At 42.9% G+C, this 10,510-nt stretch overlaps 1 protein-coding gene across 1 annotated transcript; it reads right to left on the bottom strand.

The window, feature by feature from the left end:
* Positions 1-475: 475 nt before the first annotated feature.
* LOC147980936 (putative ubiquitin-like-specific protease 2B) lies at positions 476-2,088 on the bottom strand. The gene is made up of 7 exons (XM_087515804.1): positions 1,920-2,088; positions 1,660-1,827; positions 1,442-1,576; positions 1,003-1,084; positions 773-871; positions 604-674; positions 476-530 (listed from the first exon to the last, which is right to left on the bottom strand). The coding sequence occupies exons 1-7, from the start codon at positions 1,952-1,954 to the stop codon at positions 476-478; spliced, it is 645 nt and encodes a 214-aa protein (XP_087371930.1). The 5' UTR covers positions 1,955-2,088.
* Positions 2,089-10,510: the final 8,422 nt, after the last annotated feature.

The raw sequence follows: 10,510 nt of genomic DNA on the forward strand, positions 1-10,510 counted from the left end.
TTACTGGATTTCAGACTTTGTTTTTTGCTGCCACTTTTAATAATATGGCCGCAGAGGCCGAGGTAATCCTCCTTTTCAAAAAAAAAATCAAATGTAGTTTCAAAAAAATCCATCAAATGCACTTACACTGGTATCTTAATTTTTTGAACGAATGGAAACAATTGTAAATTCTTTATGATGAACTGGGTGCTGACTGTCACTGAAGCTATCTGTTTGGACTATCAGCCATGTTTGTCTTGACTGTTTGCATAGAATGTATTACTAACTTATTACTGGAAGTCTTCAAATTTCCTCAAAACTTGCCACCGGTGAAGATGAACTCTGGTTTGTTGGTCAAGATGATGTTGCCTGATGAGTAAGAGAGAAAAACCACTGATAGTTAACACAAGAGCAGGAAGCATAAGAGAAGATAGCATGATGTTAATTATCAACAGCACCAATCTGCCATTACCCGACAACAAGTAGGTGGTACAGTTTAATCGGAGCAATCTTGACATGCAATCAACTCTGCAGCTTTTGCATCCATTTTCCTGCAGATAAGTACAAGGGAAATAAGATCACAATTTAACAACCAATAAATAAAGACGGTAGGGATAAGCATACTCTTTGTATGAAAGAATATCTATGCGTATGTCCTCTAGGCTCTTCAGTTCCTCCGGATCGAACAAGGCATCCTTAGAACAAAGTCATCAGTTAAACAAACAAATTAGTAAAAGACTTTGTGAGGCACAAATAGGAATGTTGTGTAAAGTTTGAAGCGGATGACATATACCAGATGGCTCAAATCTTCTCCCAGTTTTTTTATCGTGAGAAAACAGTACACGAAGTAAAGAACATACATACCACAATCTACTCCACTTTGTTGTGGCACCTACAAGTTTGTTTAAGTATATCATAACAGAAATCCAAATAATTAAGAAGCAACAATATAGAACATAATAATAGATATATTTTTTCCAAAAGATGAAAAATAGTTCGACTGTCAGAAGTTAAACATCATACCTTAGGAAACTCAAGTTCGACTTCATTTATGAACTGCTCTAACTCTTCCCGCTCTTCGAATTTTAAAATATCAACAATGAATCTGGTATACACCATCAATAAAGGGCTAATAAATATAGGGCATTCAGAATAAGGATGACAATTATGTGTTATAGACAATGCAAATGAGTAAATAAAACATTTATGTGAACGTAAACTAAGGCATATATCAAGGAGCTTTTGACGCCCACTCCATGCAACCTCCAACTAAAATTAATGCGCAATGTTTTTTGAAATAATAAACACCTTGTTGGGCTAATAATATATATAGATAAAAAACATATCTCGTTGTAGTATCTTGAGTTGCCTACATGCAAAACCATGCTACAACAAAATATGTAAACATGCTAACATGAATTATTTTGATGGCTTAGTGAGAGAGAAAATAAAGTGAACAAACCTGTTGATGATTGGTTGTAACCTCTCCGCTTTCACCTTTTTAAGTGAATCCAGTAGCAGCATGCGTGGCCCCTTCTTAGTACCCAAGTACTTGGTCTTGCCAAAATTGCACAACACAAGAAGGCTCCAGTGTCCCCTATATATAGTCAACAAAGTGAATATTTGGTATCATGCGGATCAAATAAGTGATTCTGCATGATCATAATGTGAGTAACATACCAAATAACAATAGGTACAAATACGTATCGTCTTGTGAATATCTTCTTAGCTTTTATCCATTTAAGGATTCTTGATTTATCATCCCAGTCGGTGTACATGTTAAACCACAACGGATTAAGGTACGCATAATCGTTCTTCTTTTTAATATCCATGCATGACCAAACATCCCTACATAGAGAGTTGTAGTAGTACATTATAAGATTAACATTCCAATCAAAAGAAAATGAAAACTAACAACCTACGACAAAGACAGAACATACTCCATGCACAACTCAAAAATATGAGTGTCTAGCATCTCTTTATTTGTTTTGTCCCTCCTGCTAATGCGGGACCTTTTTTTTAGAGCGGGTTGATCTTGAAGGAGGGTAGTTCATTTTTCAAGCTCCGTCGCGTCTTAACTTCTCTGCCTTTGCTTGTCTGGGAGCACTTATTTTGGCATTCTACACAAGGAAAAATAGAAATGACATGGAGATAACACTCATGCATGTGCACGCACGTGCACGCTTACACGCTCACGCCATGTTAGACCGCGTGAATTAAAAAAAAACACTCTTGTGTAACTATTTTGTACTATGTAGTAAAATCATCTTGAAAAGCCACATATAGGGGTGAATGTAAGACTAAAGTAAGATACAACACATAACAGTTGCACAATTAACAACAAGTCATCATGTTTACAATATGAATATGGGAAAGTATATAAAAAATTGTAAATCAAGCACTTACAAGATTGATATTTTTCTGTTAAAAGAAAATGGTACAACCCTGGTTCATGACCAGTGAACTAGCTAAGTTACTACTGTTTACAATGATATAATAAAGTTCTCCCTCCGTAAAGAAATATAAGAGCGTTTAGATCACTAAAATAGTGATATAATGAATCAAGAGGAAGTGATTTGCTTCCTAGATGAAAAAATGATTTCCCTTGTGGAAGAAATGCCTACGTATGATTGTTAAACAGCCTAGAATGTGATCCTCCTGTGCACTAGGAGACGTATCCAGCGAAACGATACAAAAGCTAAAAAATATCATATCCTATAATTAATTAATAATCGGGTAAACTCCTAGATTGTGCTAAAAACATATGCAGCCATATTAAACAAATGGTGTATTGTAATTGACATGAAGAGTTAGGCCATTGAAATTAGATAAGAGCTAAGAATTTCCAATGATTAGTAAACCTCCAACTTTAAGTTGAACTACATCAAAAATAGTTTAGCTTGAAATTACGAAAACAACCACTAAACACAAGTGACGAGTGAGTTGGTAGTCATACTACGTCACATACATAAAATCATAACTATCAAATCTTGTAAAGCTACCAAAACAGAAGGACAAAATTATGAACAGTGATTAGATGTTATAAACGGTGGTAATTGATCGATCACACCACTGATTAGTGCTTGAATACTAGCTAAGCAGCCTTTCCATTGACCTAACCCCTAGATGTGGTGATGCTAGTAGAACTTGGCAAATTTATGTATACAAAGATACATACTGCTTATAGGTGAAAAATTCATTAAACAACAACGCCAAGGCAGTACGCAAAAAAAAGTACGCAAAAAAAAACAACGCCAAGGCTCTGTGCCCTAGATGGTTAATCTATGCAAGCACCAGATCTCACCACGAAACCGAGTCATGAACATCTAATCACCATTGTTCTAGATATGAAAGACTAATCTGAACTGAATAAACCACTAAAATGGCTCATTGGATCTACTAACCTTTCAATAATCTTATGCATATGTAGGTTTATATAACTTTAACCTTGATTCAGAGCGAGATATTAATTAATCGTTGTTTTTAATATCTGACCAGACCCTCTAAATATCCATGTCGTATAAAAGACATCACCCAAATTAATACCATGAATTCTATCTAACCGGCTAATGATCCTAGGAATTCCTGTCCGTTTCCAAGAAGCAATAGTGTAATCCAAACATGGAGCATGCAGTCGTTTAAAATAACCAATAGAATCCGCCCAGAAATATAATTTGAGGAGCTATTTCCAACCTTCTCCGTTTGCAAGAAATTAAACAAGGAGCAAAGCTAATCTAATCTAATCTGAACAGAAGACGGGAGTGACCAGCGCCATATTGCACCTATCCTACCAACCATCGAACAGAAATACACCACTCTATGCAACACCGTCAGAGTCTCAGAGACCAACAGAGAAGATCACGGGGGACGCCCAAGGTACCACCGTGATGAGCAGATCAAGCGGATGGAAAGGGAAAAGGACCAGGTTGGTCGTCGATCGCGCCCTCACCTTGGTCGCTGCTGTCGTCGCTGTCAAGGTCGATGACGATGTTCTCCTGGTTGCAGGCCTTTTGGCTCTGGCGAGGCATGGCGGCTCCTAGGGGTCTGGGATGGAGAATTCGATTTCTAGGGTTTGAATGATTTGGTTCCTCGCGGTACAAATAGGCGATGGCGAGTTCAGATCGGGAAAGTGGTAGTGGGATGACGTGTCTTGTATCTGAGCTTTGCTTCACTGGCCGGTTTGCCTTCTTGTTCCTTTCCTTTTCTGGAGCGAAGATGAAAACGGACCTCGGGAAAGCCCGCCTGTTCTTTCTTTCAAACACAATCAGATAGATCATAGATGGCCGACTAGAGCTGGTAAGTGTGGCAAAGGTCTCATTTTTATTATTAAAAAATAACTCATTTCTCTCAGGGTCTTTTTGTGAGGATTTATCTCATTATATTTACTTCTAATAGAGCAGTTGGTAGCCTCCGTAACAAGATGAAACGGAGTCTAGAGACATGCTCGCTATGCCCTATTTGTGGTGCTAATGAAGAAGACACGTTCCATACATTATGTTCATGCACGAACGCAAGAGCTCTATGGAGGGCCATGGCTGCTGAATGGTTCTTGCCGGATGTATCTTCGATCAAGTCGACTGGGCCTGATTGGTTTATTCAGTATATCTGCGAGGTTGATGAGTCTACACGAGTTCGACTAGTGATGCTCTTCTGGCGAATTTGGTATGTTAGAAACGAGCTCGTGCATTTTAAACCCGCCCCTCCTTTGGATGTCTCTGTCAGATTTTTATCAAGCTACCTATCATCGCTACAATCCATTGCAACACGTTCTGGTGATGTTCATGTGAAAGGGAAAGCCCCACTTCAATACTGTTTCCCTCTTACAGCTCATGCATGCAATAATGCTTCCACTAATCTTGTTTCTTGGATACCCCCGGCCACTGGGCATGTAAAGCTAAATACAGATGGATCTATTTTGAATGGAGTTGGAGGAACTGCTATGCTGCTCCGTGACCACACCGGCGCCATCATCTTCAGCTCTTGTAAACACCTTTTAAGAAAACAAATAATTGATTTTAACATTATCTAAATTAATTAATATTATCTTAAATCGCTCAATCACATTAATTAGAAAACAAATAATTGATTTTAAGAAAAATCGCTCATCTCTATTCCTAATGGATCAGTTGGCAGTCTCCGTTTCGGGGGTTTTTTCGTCCCATCTCCCACTTTCGCTGGGCTTCACCGGATTATTTCCGCGTCACCCTCTCACACAATGAAAGAAAACTGAACATATCAGAATTTTTCATGCTGGCGAAAATTATTTAGTAATGTAGAATCAATCACAATCAATCTCTAAATATCAAATCTAAATTAATTAACATTGCCTTAAATCGCTCAATCACATTAATTAGAAAACAAATAATTGATTTCAAGAAAAATCGCTCAATCACATTAATTAGGAAACAAATAACCGATTTTAAGAAAATCAATGTGTAAATCATAACAAAGAAATCTCATTAGGCGAACGAGACCCCCTCGAACGCCCGTGCACAGCCGCCATGTTCCCTCTCCCCCACCCAAAGCCGCCCTCTTCCCCACCAGCGCCACCCTCCACTCACCTTCTTTTCTTAAAGCGAGGAGGCCCCAGATCGAGTCAAGGAAGTCAGCGGGGCGGCGGCCAGATCCATCACGGCCACATCTCGTCGAGATGGGCCACGCCGGGAGAGATAGACCGAGGGGGCGAACACCGTGTGCATCTTTTCTCTCGGGACGCCGCTCCGACCCGATCCGGTGAGAAGGCAGGCCTCCGTGTGTGGCAACAAGGGCGGTTGGCGACGGGCGACGGCCGGCCCTCTCCCTCCCCTCCGGCCCTCCACTCTATGTTTCCTCCAAATGATTCTCCTCTAGATGGCGATGTGGGGTCTCTGTAACAGGTCTGTTATTCATTTGAACGGCGGTCGCCTTTGTGCATTCGTCGACCACTATCGCCATGTTCATTGCTCCCATGTATTGGTACTTCATCTTGAAGGCGTTACCTATGGCAGCACATATTAGGTATAATATACTCCACTCTTCATGGCTGTTGTACTCTCTTCCCATAAAGTCGGATTTGTTCATCCTTTTAGTGCAATTTATTTCCTGTCAGCAATCTTCTACGCATGCAATCTTATGAGCAAAATTTTATTTAGGCCATCCTTTTCGTAGAATTATTCAGGCACCACTTTTTGGTCTCTGGGTATCATAATTACTGTATCCTACACAAGCTAGATTTGTAGGTGAGACTGACAATTAATCATACTCTGCTGTTATGCAACACCAAGACTCTTGACCTTTTCAGTCCAACAGTATCCCATAGCTACATAGATAGAATAGAACCATCATAATCTGTAAAGCGGCAAAAGAGCTAACCATATTCAAACTGCAAACAAAAAGTATAAAGTTATTTTTACAGCAAAGACTAGCTTTGAGAAAAGAAATGCATATATTTGATTGGGAAAAGAAGACATGCTAGCTCAAGTATTGTGTGTTGCAATTATGCTCCATTTGATAGCAGAGTGGTATTATGTCCCTCGATGATTCTAAATTTCTATTATCTAACAAAATTTTTTTGCCGGTCTTTGTCACGCTACTTTTAATGCCAGGGTCTCAGTAGAATTGTTGTTCCACTAAAATTCATATGTGAAGAGGAGTTCCTGATAATAGATGAACATACCGGCCTACTTGCCTACAACTAAGGTAGAATTATCAGCGGGTATGCCAGTCGGAGCTGTTGATTGAAGAAAACCTGCAGATAGCTACCATCAATGTCACTTAAGTAAATAGCCTAGATCTTACACGTGACCCTTGTTTTTGAAGCCTTATCTGCAGTTGAGACTATATGGCGAGAAGACACAAGTGCATGATACATTGGATACTACAAAGTAGACATGTTTTTATAAATGACATAGCAGAATATCACCACAGTGGAAGCAAAGCACCATATATCCATGACAATAAATAGTATAAGACGTCAAGGAAGAAAATGAGGCATTAACATTTGATGAAGATTCAACTTCATAGGAAGTAGGAGTGCTTATGAGGGATGCTGCAATAAGGGGATGGCGGTAATCAGAAGAAATTTGCATGTGGTGAAATAACTACCTCATAGAAGAGTTAATTGGTTTTAATGTAGGGAAAATCTACAGGCTGGTTAAGCTTTGATGTATTTGATGTATAAATATTAGCACTTTGCTCTGTGTAAAAAATTTCTTGCTAAGGTTATTCAATGGGCTAAGAGAATACTTGATGGACCAAGGCAAGTAGTGTTTGTAATGACTTGATTTATGATAGTGCAAAATAAATTATAAAGAGAGTACATGGATTATTGCCATGAAATAGTTTAAACTTGCTGATATTCCGGTTCGTATCATGATATCCACACAAACCTACCTATCATGCTTACTAAGTTTCACACAAATAGATAAAAAAATACGTTTCTTATCAGAAAATGAAAAATTACGCCATCATATGTGTGGAGTGTGTTGTAGTGCTCCACAAAATATTTCTCATGACCCCTGAAAACTTTTAAGGATAGAGCAATCACCCAAAACAATTTCCATGAAATTCATTTTGTTGTGGTGGCAAATATAATGCTTAGAGCATCTCCAATAGATGATGTATATTTTGGTGATCCAAACCGGTGATGTAAAAATTTACATCACCAAAAAGAGTTTTTTACATCTCCAAAAAAGGCTTAACTCCAACAGATGGTCCAAAACGGAGATGTAAAAGAGCAACTCCAACAGATGGTCCAAAACAAAGATGTAAAATTCGGAAAACGACCAACTACTACTTCATATCAACATAGTTCAAACATCAAATTCAAACATAGATGACATAAATTTAAACTAGCAGAACTACTCGCGAGGGCATCCCGTACGACTCATTGGAGTCATCCAAGAGCCCCCAGAACTCCTCGTCCTCCTCCGGCGATGATGGAGGATGGGGATTATCGTCGAGGGGCCGGCCTCGTCCTCTTTCTTCACCTCCTCCTCCTCCTCCTCCTCCTTCTTCTTCTTCTCGGCATCACGCTTCCAGTAGAACCCCTGCTCGGTCTGGGCATACTCGGGATGTGAAGGAAATATGCCCTAGAGGCAATAATAAAGTTGTTATTTATATTTCCTTGTATCCTGATAAATGTTTATTATTCATGCTAGAATTGTATTAACCGGAAACTTAGTACATGTGTGAATACATAGAAAAACAGAGTGTCACTAGTATGCCTCTACTTGACTAGCTCGTTCAATCAAAGATGGTTAAGTTTCCTAGCCATAAACATGAGTTGTCATTTGATTAACGGGATCACATCATTAGAGAATGATGTGATTGACTTGACCCATCTGTTAGCTAAGCACGATGATCGTTTACTTTGTTGCTATTGCTTTCTCCATAACTTTCCTATGACTATGAGATCATGCAACTCCCGAATACCGGAGGAACACTTTGTGCACTACCAAACGTCACAACGTAATTGGGTTATTATAAAGGTGGTCTACAGGTGTCTCTAAAGGTGTTTGTTGAGTTGGCATGGATCAAGATTAGGATTTGTCACTTCGATTGTCGAAGAGGTATCTCTGGGCCCTCTTAGTAATGTACATCAAAATAAGCCTTGCAAGCAATGTAGCTAATGAGTTAGTTACGGGATGTATCATTACGGAACGAGTAAAGAGACTTGCCGGTAACGAGATTGAACTAGTTATTGAGATAGCGACGATCGAATCTCGGGCAAGTAACATACCGATGACAAAGGGAACAACATATATCGTTATGCGGTTTGACCGATAAAGATCTTCGTAGAATATGTAGGAGCCAATATGAGCATCCAGGTTCCGCTATTGGTTATTGACCGGAGACATGTCTCGGTCATGTCTACATAGTTCTCGAACCCATAGGGTCCGCACGCTTAACGTTCGGTGACGATCAGTATTACGAGTTTATGTGTTTTGATGTACCGAAGGTAGTTCAGAGTCCCGGATTTGATCATGGACATTACTAGGAGTCTTGAAATGGTCGAGACGTAAAGATCGATATATTGGAAGCCTATGTTTGGACATCGGAATGGCTCCGGGTGAAATCGGGAGTATACCGGAGTACCAGGAGGTATCTGGGCCTTATTGGGCCTTAGTGGAAGAGAGGGAGAAGAAGCAAAGGAGACGGCGCCCCCCCCCCTCCCCAAGCCCAATCTGAATTGGGAGGGGGGCCGGGCCCCTCTTTCCTTCCTTCTTCCTCCTCCTTCCTTCTCTCCTAAAACCAAACAAGGGAAGGGGGAATCCTACTCCCGGTGGGAGTAGGACTCCCTTGGGCGCGCCTAGAGAGGTCGGCCCCCTCCCCCTCCTCCACTCCTTTATATACGGGGGAGGGGGCACCCCATGGACACACAAGTTGATCATTGATCTTTTAGCCGTGTGCGGTGCCCCCTCCACCATAATCCACGTCGGTTATATCGTAGCGGTGCTTAGGCGAAGCCCTGTTCTGGTAGCATCATCATCACCGTCATCACACCGTCGTGCTGACGAAACTCTCCCTCGGAGCTCTACCGGATCGTGAGTTCGCGGGACGTCACCGAGCTGAACGTGTGCAGATCACGGAGGTGTCATACCTTCGGTGCTAGATCGGTCGATCATGAAGATGTACGACTACATCAACCGCGTTGTCATAAAGCTTCCGCTTACGGTCTACGAGGGTACGTAGACGATACTCTTCCCTCTCGTTGCTATGCATCACCATGATCTTGTGTGTGCGTAGGAGAAATTTGAAATCACTATGTTCCCCAACAGGATGCACCCCTGCAAACTGAGCCATCGCCACCTCGTCGCTCTCACCGAGAGTGACGACAATCGTCGGTCTCTTCTTCTTCGTCATCGGCATCTCCTCCATTCGGATGCCCTGCAGCACGAGCCACTCCGCCACCGCCCAGGTCTCAATTGCCGGGAAGTTGAGGTCCGTCTTCGGCCGTCCGACACGCCACACCGCCACGTCGTAGGCACGCGCAACCTCATCGGCGGTGGGATACGTGTCGAGTCACCAACGCCCCCCGGCGCCGGAGAACTCCACTCCGAAGTTCCCGAGGGCTTCACCCTCACGCCGAAGAAAGCCGACTTGCCCTTCGGCGTCTTCTTCGGCGCCATTGGGCGGCGGCGGCGGCCGACGCAAGTCAGGGCAGTGACAGATGGAGAGAGGTCGGGGCGGCGGCCGAGCGGGGAGCGGGCGGCTGCGTGCGGTGTGGGGCGGAGGCGGACCGAGCGGGGCGGCGGCGTGCAGTGCCAGAAAGGGCGCGCAGCGGTAGCGAGCGGTGCGGGTGGGGCGGGCAGAGGCCGGAGCGGGCGGAGGCCGTAGCGGGCGGAGGCCGTAGCGGGCGGAGGCCGGCGGGGCCGGGGCGGGTCTAAGGCGGACGGGTCCGGGGCGGGGCGGAGGCGGCCTGAGCGAAGGCGGACGGAGCCGGGGCGGCGCGGTGCGGCGACGGCCCGATCCACCCGTATGACGGCGGGCGGCGGTCCAGGCAGGGTGGAATCAGCAGCGGGGGTAGGGACGGGGCTGGATCCGCGGCGGG

This window comes from Triticum urartu, chromosome 3A (assembly GCF_056163025.1).
Source record: "Triticum urartu cultivar PI428250 chromosome 3A, HENAU_Tu73, whole genome shotgun sequence".
NCBI classification, from domain to species: Eukaryota; Viridiplantae; Streptophyta; class Magnoliopsida; order Poales; family Poaceae; genus Triticum; species Triticum urartu.